The 16,598-nt window shown below is 35.9% G+C and overlaps 3 protein-coding genes across 4 annotated transcripts; 2 read left to right on the top strand and 1 right to left on the bottom strand.

The window, feature by feature from the left end:
- Positions 1 to 3,201: 3,201 nt before the first annotated feature.
- On the bottom strand, positions 3,202 to 8,112 carry LOC124182424. The gene is made up of 11 exons (XM_046569710.1): positions 8,102 to 8,112; positions 6,693 to 6,818; positions 6,356 to 6,482; positions 6,079 to 6,223; positions 5,558 to 5,833; positions 5,015 to 5,189; positions 4,642 to 4,824; positions 4,236 to 4,437; positions 3,719 to 3,954; positions 3,416 to 3,601; positions 3,202 to 3,338 (listed from the first exon to the last, which is right to left on the bottom strand). Exons 2-11 carry the CDS (start codon positions 6,808 to 6,810, stop codon positions 3,250 to 3,252), a joined length of 1,737 nt encoding a protein of 578 aa, XP_046425666.1. The 5' UTR covers positions 6,811 to 6,818; positions 8,102 to 8,112; the 3' UTR covers positions 3,202 to 3,249.
- On the top strand, positions 3,919 to 11,080 carry LOC124182431 (Golgi pH regulator A). 2 transcript variants are annotated; one of them, XM_046569727.1, is made up of 10 exons: positions 3,919 to 3,983; positions 7,414 to 7,543; positions 7,671 to 7,788; positions 8,376 to 8,539; positions 8,911 to 9,017; positions 9,117 to 9,527; positions 9,651 to 9,832; positions 10,014 to 10,199; positions 10,342 to 10,407; positions 10,519 to 11,080. In XM_046569727.1, exons 3-10 carry the CDS (start codon positions 7,747 to 7,749, stop codon positions 10,717 to 10,719), a joined length of 1,359 nt encoding a protein of 452 aa, XP_046425683.1. In that variant the 5' UTR covers positions 3,919 to 3,983; positions 7,414 to 7,543; positions 7,671 to 7,746; the 3' UTR covers positions 10,720 to 11,080. The 2 variants fall into 2 exon arrangements, with proteins under 2 accessions (XP_046425683.1, XP_046425684.1); XM_046569728.1 differs by lacking the exons at positions 3,919 to 3,983; positions 7,414 to 7,543; positions 7,671 to 7,788 and adding an exon at positions 7,926 to 8,255.
- Positions 11,081 to 12,454: 1,374 nt separating this feature from the next.
- On the top strand, positions 12,455 to 16,533 carry LOC124182420. Its single transcript, XM_046569700.1, has 8 exons — positions 12,455 to 12,633; positions 12,986 to 13,132; positions 13,297 to 13,922; positions 14,416 to 14,654; positions 14,950 to 15,091; positions 15,250 to 15,412; positions 15,539 to 16,012; positions 16,166 to 16,533. The coding sequence occupies exons 1-8, from the start codon at positions 12,623 to 12,625 to the stop codon at positions 16,326 to 16,328; spliced, it is 1,965 nt and encodes a 654-aa protein (XP_046425656.1). The 5' UTR covers positions 12,455 to 12,622; the 3' UTR covers positions 16,329 to 16,533.
- The last annotated feature ends 65 nt before the right edge of the window (positions 16,534 to 16,598 follow it).

The raw sequence follows: 16,598 nt of genomic DNA, 5'->3' as shown, positions 1-16,598 counted from the left end.
ACTCAACTGAGGAACCCCAGGTTGCGCCGGAGTCGCCAGGGCGAGCGCAACAGGTGCTTTTCGTCGGTAGGGGCAATATCCCTTCCTCTTTTCCTCTCTCTCTCCCTCTCCCTTTCCCTCTCTCTCTTCCGCGCCCGAGGTAAACCCCTCTCCGTCCCCTCCTTACGAGGAATGAGACTCGGGACACGCGAGAACAGCGTGCCCGAGAGTTGGTATGTACGTACACGGAACGCTGGTGAGTTACATGGGTGTGGGTACGAAATCTACAGGTATCACCGCGAGCTCTTGAGCTGCGTTGAGAAAGAGAGAATAGCGACAAGGATGCAGGGGACGGCAAGCAACCAACACCCCGCCCTAGGAGCGAGGAGACCGGGAGGAGAATAATTATTATCGAGTTGGATCGAACGACTCCTTGGAATGCTGGAATCTCTTGCCGAGATAGATATAGAGATGGAGGAGTAAAGAGAAAGAGAGAGAGAGGTATATAGATAGATAGATAGATAGATAGGAGAAGAGAGAGAGATGAATGCGTAGAACGGCGGAGTACGTAAAGTTAATATATTGGACGTGTCGGTGGGAGTGGGGTGGGAAAAAGTGTTGTCTGTTTTTTATAATCTATTTTTTATGCGAGAAATAAACAACTTACTCCTTTGCGTTCGAATCAGTTTTCGTCATATTTTTTGCTTATCCTCGAATTGTATCATAGGTAGGTGTAACGTATTAACTTATCAAGTATCTAACTACACTCGTTTCGTTATACGCGGCTCGTTGCTTTATAACACAACGTATATACGTGTACTTTGCATCTGTAATACCCGAGTCTTTTGCAAACAGAGTGAAAAATAACGACAGAGATATGAATTCGTGCGTATGTATGCAATAACGTAGTATGGTAGCGGTATAGAATTTATATACGAATCCCTGATATGCACACATACGTACCGTCTGTTTCTTCAATTCGTATTTTACCCGATCCAATAGTTTGCCAGAGGTAAGAAAAAAAATAAGACAACATTAAAACCAAATCAAAAGGACGTACGTGCAATGATGAATGTCAAAGAAAAAAGCAACGAAAATTCTTGGAATTTTACTCGTAGCTCATATACGAATTCCGGTATCTGTAAGATATATAAGGAGTAAAAGGTATTTTTTTTTTAATTTGTCAAGATGGAAAAATCAGGAACAGTTAGTTTGGAAAGCACATTACGATTTCATTTAGTTTCGTTTCTTTTTGGCTCATTTGAAATTTGGATCTCTATAATCTGAAATTGATCGATTAAAATTAATTAAATTCACAACTCGGGTTGTACTACGAATTATAATTGATGACTAAAAAGATCCGAAGTCTTTTAAATAATTAACTACGTTATTGTGAATAACTAATCAACAACATCAAGTGTAATAGTCAGCAATTGTTTTACTGATGATGGTCTACGGATCTCGGAGTAATTAATTTACTTGATTGATGTACGTTTCCTTCACTTACTTGCCTCACGTAAATAGGACAGCAAAGAATGCAAAGAATGATGAAAAAAATTACAGTAATATTAGGTAAAAGTACAAACTTGCGAACGGAAAACGAAAACTTCTGCGGAAAAAAATTATGGATCCAGATCGCATAACGGTTGATTAAATGAAAATATGCACATTACCGTACAGTGGCGTACATACGTCGTAATCTCAAGAGTACAGAGGCTGTCGTAATTGTTGTTCTCATTTCTACATAATCACATGGCTCGATCGAATAGTACGAGGAGAAGATGAGCAGATATGTATTATTAGCATCGCAAATTCCAGCATTGATATCAGTGAGAACGAATCGTCTCTCGATATATCTTCTATGATAGCACTTGTGATATTAAAATAGAAATACAAGTATAATGCGGTAATAACGCGCGAAAGAATTTAGTAATCGCAGGATACGTTCATTTGCAATTGAATAAAAAAACATCCATATCCATGTTTACATACACACATTTACTTTTGTAATCGATACTTTAAATGACACCTGATTTGCTAAAGAAGTAAGAGAATTTCCTTTTCCCCCTCTACTTCTAAGGCGTATTATCGTGGGAATGAAAAAAATAGTACTTGTTGTAGGGTTCGCGATTTAGTGTTGGGCTTATCGTGACGTTTTATAATTTTATTCCCAAGCGGTCACGTTAATAAATCAAATACCACCAAATCTACTGTATAATATAAATATAATTCAATGAAAATCGGATATTACGGTCGGTAAAAATTTGAGTAAGAGAATTTGTAAAACAGTTTGGTATAAAAAAAAGAAATTAAACAGCTTATAGCAATTAACGTATATCGTAGAAATATTTCGCAGCCACCGTGAGCGATGTACGAAATCACACGCTCCTCTCTAAATTATAAAAGAAAGCGGCCGACCGGCCTAGTGCAGCTCTAGAATATGCGCGGTAAAGGTCGCGGTGCGTATTTCATTTACACTAGGTCATTCAGGATATACAACAGTCTACATAACTAATTAGTGATAGATATGAGTAGGTATGATACACATATGCTTACCTATTCGTCTAACAACATAATCGTCCGTGTAAGTTATACGTGCGCCGACGTATTGCTACAACTTGTGCCAGTATAGCCAAAGGATTCATAAACTCGAACGAGAAATCCACTGTATCCTTAATTATGAATATGGTAATTTATTGTCAACAAATTCACATGTGAAATTTCTAGAGATAATATCTCGTGAAAGACAATGATATCATTCTTTATCTAAATTTAGCTCGAGCCATTTAGATTTAGCAGTAAATTATGAGAAATTATTACATGTTTCTTATTCCCGTTGATTCATTGGTACACCCTACATCACGATATATACTATAATGATATTCAGCATAATGGGTAGAACTTTTATAAATGATAGAGCATAGGTTACATGTGTGGGTTTAGTAGTAGTAATTTTCGCTTAACATACTTTGAATTAATTAAAAGTATTACCAGTCATTGTTACAAAGAGTAAGTTAGTGAACTCGACCTACTCAAAGTCAACTACTATCGATCACCCATTGTAATCTACTATTGCAAAATGGTAACAAACAGTACCGTTATAAACTAGTATTAAAGTATCACGTCCAATAGGTAACTGGATTAAAATATTATTACGATTAAATTAGCAAAAAATTTAGAGAATCAAGGAACATGTAAGACATTGATCAACGTAATGCAATGTCTTGAGTACATCTTGATATGCTGAACTCTAATGGTTATTCTTTACCTTTAAAACATGTTCAGCGAAAATTTGCTCTTATTTCCACGAGATGCTGTCGATATCTCATTGTTACTTATGTTGACGAAAGGCGAAGGTGCTGATTGAAAAATAGAAAGGAATAAGTCTTTGCTATTTAGAATATTCGAATTACTGCATTTGTCTGTAACCGAATACCTGCATGTTTTTCGCCTGTGAGAAATGCAGGTCTAGATGGCTGAGGGGTCTGATGTGGATTTTTCCCTTCTTGATGCCAGTTCTCACCCTCATTTAGACTCGGCTGCGGTGACAGCATCAAACGAAATCGCTCCATTGTATCCGCAGATTGCTGCGAATCCTGATCACAGCTGAGAATCGAACGATCTACAAAATGTAACGAAGGTATGGTAAACTAATTAAATAGGTTAAACTAGTTTGACTTGGTAAAACCTCATAAGAAATTGCACATTTTTCTTTTGCTAGTTAGAATGTTGGACTCACCTGCTCGGAAATAGGTTGAACTAGAGAGACTCGGATATTGCTTTGGTCTCCAGCTACATTCGGATATCGATCCGATATTTGACAAGGCTGGCGATGGTGGAGGCTGTTGTTTCGATTTTGAATACCCCGTCATCTTCGGGGGGACGTTGAACTTGACAGATGCAATGCTGGTTACCTTTGGCCGCTTCGCGTCAGGTTCTTCGTGTGTACAATAATCGACGACACCCAAGTTGAGCCTAGTCAGAATTTTATGATTGTGAAAAATGTATGTGAAACGAGGGTTCAGAGTATTATAGAAGAATATATCTCATATTCAGGGAAATAAATGTTTAAGAATTTTCCGAAAAATTCTATGTACAGTAAGTTTGTGAGTGATATCTTTTTGCATCCATTACAATGATTATGAGCAATGAACTATACCTGCAAAAATTATTACAAGGAATATTTATGTTAAAAAAATTTAGATGGCGTTCCACAATTTGTCACTAAACGTGAAAATAGTATAAGGTATTTTCACCATTGCCCCACGCTATTTCCTTCTTCCACTGCCTCGTGTTCGTTCAAATTTTGTTGCCTAATCTGATTTGGCTGAATATTTCCCTCGTTTAGTGCCTCTGTCCGCTCGCATATGTTCTTATCGACTGCATCTTTGGAAGAAGGTTCTGTCAATGGGTTCATTACCTCCGGATCAACCGCCGCAGCCTGACCATTTTCGTCATCTGCAATACAATGCAATTATACAGGAAAAAAAAAATAATAACATTGATTGAGACTTTGAAGATTTGAACATAGTGTGTCGATTCCATAAGGATATTCTGCAAGACATAATAAAGTATATATTCATACAAGTTCTCTTTGGGGTATGTCACTGAAATGCAACTAAACACAGAGTATTAAATATTACTCGTAATATTTATGCGTACCAGGAATTATTTGTTCATTAGACTCTGCAAAGCAAGCAGTATCCATATTTTGACTACTACTCTGATGAGGATCGGGTGACTGTCTGTCTTCAGCTACTTCAGCATTCGTCACATGGGTTAGTTGCAGCTGTGCAGCTGGTTCAGTTAGGGCATCGATCATTGCACTGGTGATGGAAATGCTGTCTATAAAGGTGGGAAAAAAAAATTCAAGTAAAGGAAGGTCATGAAGAATATTGTTGAAGTTGCCACAAATTTTAGCATTGGATAGTCGTATTAAAAATGTCTAGCTCCTCTATTGGAGCTTTCATATTTTAATACTGCTCGATCAAACATCTCTATAAGATATTGGTATGAGACAATTCAATGCATTTACCTGATTTATCGCTCCACCAGTCAGGAAAAGTTGGTGGGACGCTTTTGGGAGGAATTGTAATACGCTCGAATTGTGATGCAGTGTAATTATAATCTCTTTTTGTAATTTTGCCAGCCGCCAATTGTTCTTGTGCCATTTTCAACTTCTCCTTTTCCTCATCCTCCAACCTTTTTATCTGTGAAAGAAATGAGTCAACTGTGAAATGATACACTGATGATTTGATGGAGTAAACGATTTTTATCAATAATTCCTCTTAAAGTTTTCGAGATTCTTGAATGTTAATATCTACAAAATTCAAAATATTCCACAAAAAGATACTGGTAGAAGTGGTGAAGCTCTTACAACTTTAGGTACCTGAATCGCAAATGATAGCAGCATAAGTAATTTGTATGATTTCTAATTCTGAAGAAAAAAAGAAAGATCACTGCTCTTATAGTTAGACGGTGAGAATCTTAAATCAAAGGTACAATTCCGTTCGTATTCTTTGAATACTGTTTGCTCTTTATTATGACTGTACAAGATGATGAAAAAGGAGCTGTTTACCATTGCTTCCTGCTGCTTCAATTTTTCTTGCAGCTCTTTTTGAGTATTCAAGGCAGAACGTATTTTCATTTTCCCGGATTCAGCCTCCTTATATATGTTAGCGCATTCTACTACGAGACAATTCCTCTGTTTCATGTGTATCGATTCGCGTGCCGCAATAATTTTTTTCAGTTCCATCAGCTTATTCTTCTTGACCATCAGCTCAATCTTGGATTTTTTTAAATTAACTTCTTCTTGCCTCATCAATTTGACCATTGGCCGCTTTTCATACTGTGCCTGGATAGAAAAACGATTAATCTTAATATCTGGTTACAAACTAAAATAATCAATATATGTATTGGATTGATAACAGAAAATTTTTCACATATTTTTAATTGTGTTTATAGATATATGCAATTAATGGTCTGTGATAATTTTTTTTCATATTGATACTCTGTTAATTTCAGCAATAAACAAGAATGGGTTCTCAGTAACTAAAAACAGTTGTTGGAACGGAATTATCCGAATGGAATCATATTTACCTTGTAAATTTCCCACTTAGCATCAGCTTTGTCCAGGACTTCCTGGTGCTCATTACGAAGTCTGATATTCTCTTTCTCGTACGCCTCCAAGTCTGCCTTCAACTTTGATGCGTAGAGAGATAATTCTATGTTGGATTGATCCAGGCTGTTGAAAACAAAAATGAAGGAGCGATTGAGCTATTTACGTATTTATTTGAAAATATAGAAAACGTTTTTTTTTTTTGAAAGCAGCAGATGTAACCATAGCACCACCTGCATACTTAAAGTCAACATTTACTCTTTCTGGGTATTTTTCAGTTCTTCGACTCTTTTTTTCCGACCTCGTATTTCTTGCATCGTAGTCTTCAATTTAGTGGCCTTGCTTTCCAATTCTTGTTTCAAAGTTGCATTCCTAGTTTTGTACTCTGTCCAATAAACGATACATTTTTAAAAGGATAATTATTGTTGAGTTCGGTATTATTATACTCAATACGAATGTAACACAAATACTGTATAGCAAAGAAATACATTAATTTGATAAAAATTGATGGGCTGATTCTTAAGTGAAGTACCTTCAATAAAAACGAAAGGCAGTTATTATTCATATGGAAAATATGTAGAATCACCCGACTTACGTTTAATGGTATTTTCGAGACGGGCTATATTGTGGTGCAGACTAGTTTCCAAAGTTCTTACAAACTCTGGAGTTATGGACGACGCTCCGCTCAAGCCTCCAGTATTTTCACTGGCCATTTTCACTTCTGTTTGATTAAAATCAAAATTTTCACACGATGTAATTGCAAAGCACTGTGTTTCAACGGTTTCAACCGTCGTTGATCGTGGTTTGGGATTGGAAATTTGAACTAGAATTTGAATCTGGGATTGTAATTCGATTCATGACTATGTTCGGACAATCAATCGAGATCTCGAACACGGTCGATTTTATTGTTTGATTTTGAAGTAACCCGCGACCAATACTCCTGTTACCTACCATTTCTCCTAAAAAATGCCGATGTCAGAAGTCCTCAGTAAGACTGAAAAAGAACGATCAACGTCCGAATTTCGTCGTCTCGAAACCGACGTTGCAAGTCAAAAAGATGAACTAAAATTCTGAGATAATTAGAGCCTTCGGTATAAAAATGAAGTTTTCTCTACCAACGAATTTTGTGATTTCGAACGTCTTTTACACTATTTTCAGCTTTGTCATGTCTGGAATATAGTCCTGATGATTTTGCAATATTTACTATTATTGACCTTAAAGCGAAGAAAATAAATTTTTCGAAGGTTCTGTCAAAAATTATAACGCATCGAGGCAGCTCATTTATTAATTATATATTTTGCCGATTTTGCTTCGAGGAATCTAGGAGAGCTCAGACACGTATTTCATACAGCAATTTTACGAAGTTATGTGCCATACTTGGTTACGATATGGGAATTGGGAGACAGAAAAACAGAATATGCGAAGGCAAGAAGTTTAAAAATTAAGGTAAAAACCTTTGATAAATTCACGTCCGAACATTAAAGGTTGGAATTGGACCAACGTGTATGCGTATAATCGATGTATCGAATACCGGCCGGTGTGAAACTTGTTCAGAAGACATATATTGTTGTAGGTGTTGTGTACCTGTCACATTTGGAATAATGAATTCGTAGTTGTGACAATTCGATAAAAAACTGGTCCGGCCCAAGATGGGTTTTTTAGAGGACACGTGTGTGATCCTTGGGACGCAGGTAAGTTGTCAACATACGATCAGCGTCTATTTTTTTCACATTCGTTTCACTTATCCTAACCTAAAAATTTCCACGTACGCACTCAAGTCTGTTCGTTTGCATGCACGCAGAGTTACTTTGCGATTATTGGAGCCTGCGTGTGTAAAGCATTAAATTTCCTTAAGCGATTTTTCTTGTAATCAGTAACTTTGTAATTTTAAATGTTGTATTTAATCAAAGTTGGCAAGGCTATCGCAGAAGACGAAATCAACAGCTGGTTTCATTATAGATCCTGTCATATTACTTTGTTCGAAATAATTAATTTATCGCGTACCTGAATGCAGAATTTCACCGTACTTTTCAGTAATTACTCTCATCATCAATTTTTGTCTGGTACGAATAATATCGGCTTCAACTGCTTAGGTATTTAATAATATTCTACTCCAATGGTTGACGTGCTCAGTATTATGAATAACAGCAAACATGACGTAAGAAGAAACAAATAAGGGTTTTGTATAAAATTGGCGATGTAATTCATTTCTGAAACTTGTATCATTCAATGAACTGCGTAACTAAAACTTTAATGAGTCTATCACATTTGGTTCCAGATACTCTTCTTCCTAGGAGGATGGGTATTCTTTGTAAAGAAATTATTTCGGGATTACGAAGTTCACCACAGATTGGTGCAGCTTATTTTTTCCACAACATTTTCGTTATCTTGTACAATGTTTGAACTCATCATATTTGAGATTATCGATGTGCTGGATTTCAGGTATGTCAATAGTGTAAAAAAATCTTATACCTAGATCGAATGAATCTCCGCATAGTTTGACGGTTTGAAAAAAATAAGACAGTGTTTGAAAGTATCCTTCCAAAAAACTTTCAGCTATCTGATTACATTTTTTCAAAACTCAATGCTATATTTTCTCATCTATCCATTCTTTTCTCTTCACCTCTTACATACCTTTTCAGCTATCAAGATAGCCGCTCGCAGATTATAAAATTACAGTATAAAATTAGAATGGCTAAATCAAGTTCAAACATTTGAATAGCAATTACACGCTAATGTTATTCTCTTATAATGCAGAACGTGCTCTACTCTGATTTATCATCCAACTCATATATCTCGAACTCCTTTTTCAGCTCAAGGTATTTCCATTGGAACACTGGCCTGTACATGCTTTTGTTCATGGTGATAGTGTTGATACCGTTTTACATAGCCTACTTTATTATCAGTAACATCAGATTTGGTAAGAAGAAAATTGAAACTTTCAGCAATGTTAAAAATCAATTGCTATGACGGCTACCTTTGGAAAATATTTTTTGTCTAAATCATTTTCACATTTCAGTTAGGCTGAATTTAATCAGGCCACTAACGGTGCTGGTGTACCTCTTTTACCTGTACCTGTTTTGGAAAGTCGGAGATCCCTTTCCTATCCTTAGTCCCAAAAAGGGTCTACTGTCCATAGAACAAGGTGTCAGTCGGATCGGAGTTATTGGTGTTACGGTGATGGCACTTTTGTCAGGGTTTGGAGCGGTCAACTACCCATATTCATCAATGGCTTATTTTATGCGGCCTGTTTCCTACACAGATGTACAATCAGTAGAGAGGAGGCTACTTCAGACGATGGACATGATAGTGGCTAAGAAAAAGAGAATTGCCTTAGCTAAAAAAGGGGAAGTCGCTGGTCAGCCTGAGGTCAGATCCCGCCTCTGGGGAATGCTGGCTCCTTTGGGAGGAAGTAAAGGAAGTCAGGAAAGTGCGTGTCACTACACTCACCGTTCTTTCGTCCACTAAAGATGTAGAAATTGATTATTATCCAAGATTCGAGACTATTAAAGTTGAATTATTCACGTTTATCAGACGACGAATTTGCTTCCAGACATAAAACAACTTCAGCAAGAAGTTGCGGCACTGGAAGAATTGTCTCGACAATTATTCCTAGAAGCTCATGACATCCAAAACGCCAGAGAACGACTCGAGTGGGCTGCTACGTGGCAGGGGAAGTACTTCAATTTTCTCGGTTACTTTTTCTCCCTCTATTGCAGCTGGAAGATTTTCATTGTAAGAATAAATCAATATAGAGGATAACTAGAAATACTTTTTGCTTACTTCATTCAAAGTTCAGTTATTTTCGAAGTTTTGACTCAAAATATGTGATATATTTTGATGTATTGTGTTTCGAAATCGTTGAACATCTGTTAACGTTCTTCTTTTTAACTGACGTGAGAAACGTTCTTTTCAGTCTACAATTAATATTGTCTTCGACCGGGTAGGCAAAAAGGATCCCGTTACACGAGGAATGGAAATTGCTGTACATTGGATCGGATTTGACATTGACGTGACTTTCTGGTCGCAGCACATTTCCTTCTATCTAGTTGGGTGCATAGTCGTAACGTCCATCAGAGGGCTTCTACTGACACTTACAAAGGTAATCACAGCGTTCACATTTCACAAACAAAATGAATGATGCTTTTCATAACAGTAAGTAATACGAGACAACAAACGAAAAGAAGAAGACTTCAGATGGCTTCTCGGACCTATTTATTTAGTAATGTGTTTATGTTTTTCAGTTTTTCTACGCGATATCAAGCAGCAAATCATCTAACATAATCGTTCTCATATTAGCTCAAATAATGGTGAGTTTTGTTCGGATATAATAGAGCCTGTAAGTTTAATCAGCTTACTTTGTCTATAGGACAATAGTATCAAATTCGTATTCAATAATCTTAGTGTACATGCCTTTTCAGGGGATGTATTTCGTTTCATCCGTTCTTCTCATGCGAATGAACATGCCTGCCGAATATCGTGTGATTATAACGCAAGTTCTTGGTGATCTGCAGTTTAACTTTTATCACAGATGGTTCGATGTGATATTCCTTGTGTCCGCGCTATCTTCTATTGTATTTTTATATCTGGCTCATAAGCAGGCTCCTACGGAGCGTGCGTAAAGCACAAATAAATTATTTTTTAACATATCCAAACGATTCACACTTAACTATTATATATGTTGAATTCTTTTCTGAAACTTTCAGAAACGCTTTGGCAAAACGCGAATAAATAACGGAACTTGATATTGATAGAGTGGGAAAAACAAACTTGTTTAATCGATCATAAAAGGTGTGTTAAACCAGAAAACTGTAAACCACGACCCAACTATATAGTGTAGTAATAGTGAAGTAACGTTACGATCACGTGATATGAATGTAGTGGAAGTTACACTCGGACTTCTGAGAGGCAAGGTTTTCCAAATTTGAAGAATATCCTGCATCAACTTATTTAACAATAAATTGAAAAAAATACTTTTGTTAAGAGCTGCTGAATTCAAACGCTTCATTTGTCAATGTTAGTAATAAGTGTTCCGGTGCTTGGTTTTCTCTATTAGAAGCTTTATTGAAGGATGTAATCAAAACCTACCATGAACATGCATCAGAGAAGTTCTGTTGGCTTAAACCAACTGCTGCACGTGAATTTTCGGGGGGGGGGAGTGAGAAACATGTTCCACTACAAGTTGAGAAGAACTACATATTTACTTTTTTTCTTAATTGTTCAACACATTCAATGCGGCGAACGAAAATATAACATAGAGATTTGCGCCTAAGGATGCTGATTATTCGTTCATCTGAAAGGTTACTTTCCTTGTGAAGGCCAAAAAGTATTCCTAAAATTAAATCGAGCTGATCTTTTCAAATTGAATGCTGTTGGTAACACGTCGAGTCAATTTTGAGTACCCTATGGGATATATATCGCAGATATATACACAGAGAGTCACGAAGCACCATAAGGGTGAAATTTCAAATAGTGGGGTTGCAACAGCTGTGATATCAAGAAACTGTACCAAATTTCCCGTGTAGGGATCATTATAAATTGCAAGATCATAATGGTCCAAAAAATGCAAACGTATCGAAACGTATTTTTCAGTGATATATTGTGTATATATTTACAGTATATGTCAGTGTGTACAGATATCAGTAATCTTAAGAAAAAAAGCTAAATATTGTTTCTGTGGCTTATTTCACGAACGTAAGTCGACGGGCATGCGGCAGTATCTGCGTGAAAAAAAATGTGTTAGATACTCAACCTTCAGATGCTCGAGAATAAATTTAATTTGTAAATATTCAGTTACGAATCAATATTCTTTTCATTTTCAACGATCTTAAAAGGTTTGATAATTCATAAAACTGATAAAAATTTCAAGTAATTAAGGGTTTATCCTACTGTGAAATTATCAAAATAAAATGATTTATGGTTTCTCTTGAAACGTCAAGAGTAAAATTAACGCTAAGATTTGTAAATTATATTATTTACTAAAAAAAAAATTTGATCATTTTTCTTGAAACTACGTTTATCCAAATGGCGCACACGATATTTCGAGCTGTAATCAATGAAGCAACTTGAAATTCGATACGCATATTCAAAGGAATTCTACTTTTCGATTGACGGACTATTTTATCGTTTTCTTTATTTGTTTAATAGTTATTAATGAAAATACATCTTCTTGAGCCGAAACGGTCGAAAAAAAATTCAAGGATTCAGTATTCAATTCCATTTGTTTTTGTTTACTCGGAAATCAAAAGCAAACGGAACACCAACGAAACACTGGTCAATTCAAAACATGGTCACGTGACATAGGTTTCGTGGGATGTTTGCCAATGACAAAAACAGACCAAAGTTGATCGAAAATTCGAATTTCTTATGTACATACATCATTGAAGTACATCCATCCAGTTTTACCTAGGAAAAGCACAACACATCGCACAACTCATGTAGAAGACAGAAGATGCATGAAACTTTCCTTACCTGTTCGATCTGCAATAATATTTTTCTGCCAGTGTGAAATAACAATTTACGAAAATGAGTACCAGGTATGTAGTTAGTCCAGACGTCTGACCATATTATCAGTCAGTGCTGGAATATTAAGGAACGTAATTTTTGTGTTTTTGTATTGAAAGTGACCTGGTATTTTGCTGAGGTTGTTGAACGGTATTATAGAAAATTGATTTTGATGCTAACCGAAGTTACGGAGTTTAGATTCAGCCACTTTATCGCTATCCTGATGAAATTACTTTATGCTTCATTTGTGCAAACGACTTGAACTATACCCTTATGAGTATTGTTAAATTCAACAATACTTCGGCATTTACCTCATCAGTATTTTTTTTTACGAATTACACAATGTGTAATTGATTATTATAATTGAATTATTATGTTTTACAGTGATCCGAACATCTTCAACATACTTTATTTTCCGGATGAAATTCTTGTGATTATTATTCTTTGCTTAGAGTCCAGAGAACGTGTGGCGTTGGGTTGCACTTGCACGAGATTTGATAATCTTGTATTCGGCGACAGGGAATTGCTGAGGTGAGTCTGTTATGTTGTGTCTTTGTAGAAATTGCTCAGCCACGGTTATACCCTGTATATTCACAACGAAAACGTGATTTCAGGAAAATTCAATATGTTACTGCATTTGGTGATTGAGGAACAAATTAGGATCAAAATATTTTCATATATTTCTATATTTTCAGAAATTTGGATTTTTCAAAAAATGGACGGCTAACAACCATTCAAGATATCCAGCTATATTTTAACAATGATAACTGCTGTGAATATATACTTAAAGTGAATATAATGAACGTACTTTGCATTGCGCCAGGAGAAATGTTGAACAACACGATTGGCAAAGCAATAAACCTTGTCGATGTTAATGTATATGGAATTAAGTTTAACGACGTTCGGGAGTTGAAGTCTTTTCTGGAATTGCTGATACATATCAAAAGGCTGACTATTGATTGGCCAGATGAGGATGAACGTTATGTCGTTTGCCGTGATCTTTTGAAAGAACCGTTCAAACGGCTTCATTATTTGTCTGCAAGAGTGAGTGCTTACTCCAGGAATTTTCTTCCTATGGTACAACTTTCTGATGAGCTCAAGGAGTTGCGTATGGTGACAAGGATGCCTTATAACCGAACACCAGAGAGCACACCGTTGGTTTTGGAATTAGAGAAACCAAAAAACCTTCAGATCGTTCAAGTTCGTGGGTGGCATACGCTTCAATGGTTTAAAAAACGCATTATTAATATGCTCCCGAATCGATATGTGTGGACAGATTTTCAACTGGTTGATATTACCAGGCAGCCAGGCTTTTATCTTGGTATGTTGTTACGATAGCTATATCTTATTTCTATGGTTATGGAACCAAAATTTTGCTGTTTCATTCCAACCGAAAGTACAGATAACTTTATATTGGTCTTTAATTAAAAATTAAGATATTGTGTGACTAAAATCATAAGCGCGTGTAAGTCAAAAAAGAGAGTTTTACAACAAAAGGGCGTACATCAATGTGATCATATTATATCAAATCGCGTGAAAGTTAATGGCCTATGCACTCTTTTGATTTAAGTCAAATGTAATCGTAATTAAAGAATGGTTCTCCTCTTTGATTACGGATAAATGCCACAGTTGGAAAACTGCTCATACGCTTTTTTGATTTTAGTTAGGTATGCCATACACTCTTATGGTTTTACGATATATTATTGTATGAAGAGGGGTATACATTGGACAGGGAAATGGAGCATAGTTCTTCTATCATATATTTATGAAATATCGTTGTTGAATCTAAACTTGAGAATAACATGTAATTTTAGAAAGAAGTGTCAAACTTTGTCCGCAATTACTGAGAAGTAATGTGACTGAGACTGTTCCATATCTTAATCATACCTATCCAGTTGGTTGGTTTCTGCTGTCGGAAACATTATTGCTAGAAGTAATGAAAGTCCATTATGAAGATGTACCAGATAATTTCTGTTGTTTGCGAAAATGTCAAATACGTCAATTTGCGTACATAGATGAAGAGCCATGTCTATTGGAGATTGAAGAGGCAAAGGTAAAATTATATATCGTGAATTTCTCTTGAGATAGGCCCTTCCCAAACAACGTGTTTACCATCTGTGCGAATACGTGCACAACTTTTAGCTGAGCTGAACATAGAGGACAAATACTTTCAAGGAAAAGTTGTACATGTGTTGGTGTAGGCAGTGACCCTCGCTGACTTTTATAGGACCTGTTTCAAAAGATATTCATGGCATCTGATAATGATCACAGTTTTTATATTTAAACAGAAGTAAAAAATTATTTAGAAATTCAATCCAATAGAAATATTTATTCCAATCATGTTTCAGCGGCTGCTAAAGGATTCTAAGTATCAGATATCCTTTTTACACTTCAAGCATAGCATAGAACCGGACTGTGATGTGCATTTACTGGCATCGGCATTCCCAAATCTCACAACACTTGTTTTATCTCATATAGTAAAACAAAAGGGTAAAATGGGATTCCATAAGTTTTTTGTTATTTTTTCAAAGCAATCACGAAGAGTGTAGTAATTAAATTTATGAATCAGAGTCAATCATGAGAAAAATTTGAGTGCTGAAAATATTTTTCCCAAGTAAGTAAAACTTATTATATTGGGTGATATACAGTAGGTACTCAGAGAAGGAACTACTTGAGAAGCCATCTTATTAAGCGAGGTGCTGCCGCATTTGGAAAATCCAATCCACCTATTACAGTTAAAGAGTCTTCTTTCGAAGTTCTAATACGTAACACACCACATGTTAGAGATCTGACGATTTACTCCAAGAACAAGTAAGAAACAATTCATCTTGGATACTTTCAGTGTGTTTGATAAAAATGCTTGAGCAAACTGTGTACAAATAAGATTAAGTTTATAGTCGAGAGCTAAACAAATGAAAATAATTTATTTTCTGTCAGCTGTGACGTTTTCAGCCAGTGGGACTTAGATGCTCTGGTCCTTATTTCACGTTGGAAAAAACTCACGACCTTACGTTTGGGCTGCATACCTATTCAAAATGGAAAGTTTTTGGTTGAAATTGGAAAATGCTGTCCACACTTGGAGAATGTAGTAATTAATAATCTGGGATTTACTAATCCCTGTAACTACACAAGAGACTTACTGGAAATGTTAACCCATTGTCGTAATTTAAAAGATTTTTCAATCGACCAGTGCGCAATAATTGAAGTCTCTGAACTGCTTACTTGCCTTAGCTTCAACTTACAGCTCGAAAGTGTTCGTGTGCGGAATCATGATGGACGACCGTGTCCTGAGAATTTGATGGAGTCAATGGAACATTTGATTCAAACCTGCACGAAGTTGACTACATTTGCGTTTATCAATCTGTTGATCTCCAAAGACGATTCTGACAATATGGTTATTGGGTTACGCAGGTAAAAATAATAGAGTCGTTTTGTATTTTTTGTTCTGCAGATTCCATTACTTTGTATCGTTTACATTCTTGATTGCGTTTTAAAAATGTCATATTCTTTGTATATTCTTTCGGAATTTCTCAGAGCTTGAATATATATATTTGTTTCTTGCAGAATAAAAAGCGAATTGAATCGTCGAGGATTTCAATATGAAGTTGGTAATCCAAACTTTTTGAATCTTGAGTCTAAAGGAAACCCCAAAGATTTTATTGACGAAGATGAACCACCTGGGTTCTTTCTTCCTAAGTTGGAATTGCGGATTTCTCATGGACCGTGAAGAATGCCAATGTGGGAATCACTAAATTGTATTCTTTTTTTGTTCTTTACTTTGTATCATTCACGTATTGCTGTGCATACATGCCTGTTATCATATTGTACCTAACGGTTACCCGCCGATATATTCTCCGCGTATAAGAAATTGTAAACATTGTAAAAAAAAAAACTACTTTTCTAACTCTTGTAAACAAATGTATATTTCACAATTATTGTTTTTTTTTACGTACCTATCACATTTAATACAGTTATTCCAAGTATTAGACACGTAATT

Source organism: Neodiprion fabricii, chromosome 5 (genome assembly GCF_021155785.1).
Source record: "Neodiprion fabricii isolate iyNeoFabr1 chromosome 5, iyNeoFabr1.1, whole genome shotgun sequence".
Classification (NCBI taxonomy): Eukaryota; Metazoa; Arthropoda; class Insecta; order Hymenoptera; family Diprionidae; genus Neodiprion; species Neodiprion fabricii.
Note: the sequence above shows the minus strand (reverse complement) of the source record. Positions and strands in the feature narration are given on the sequence as shown.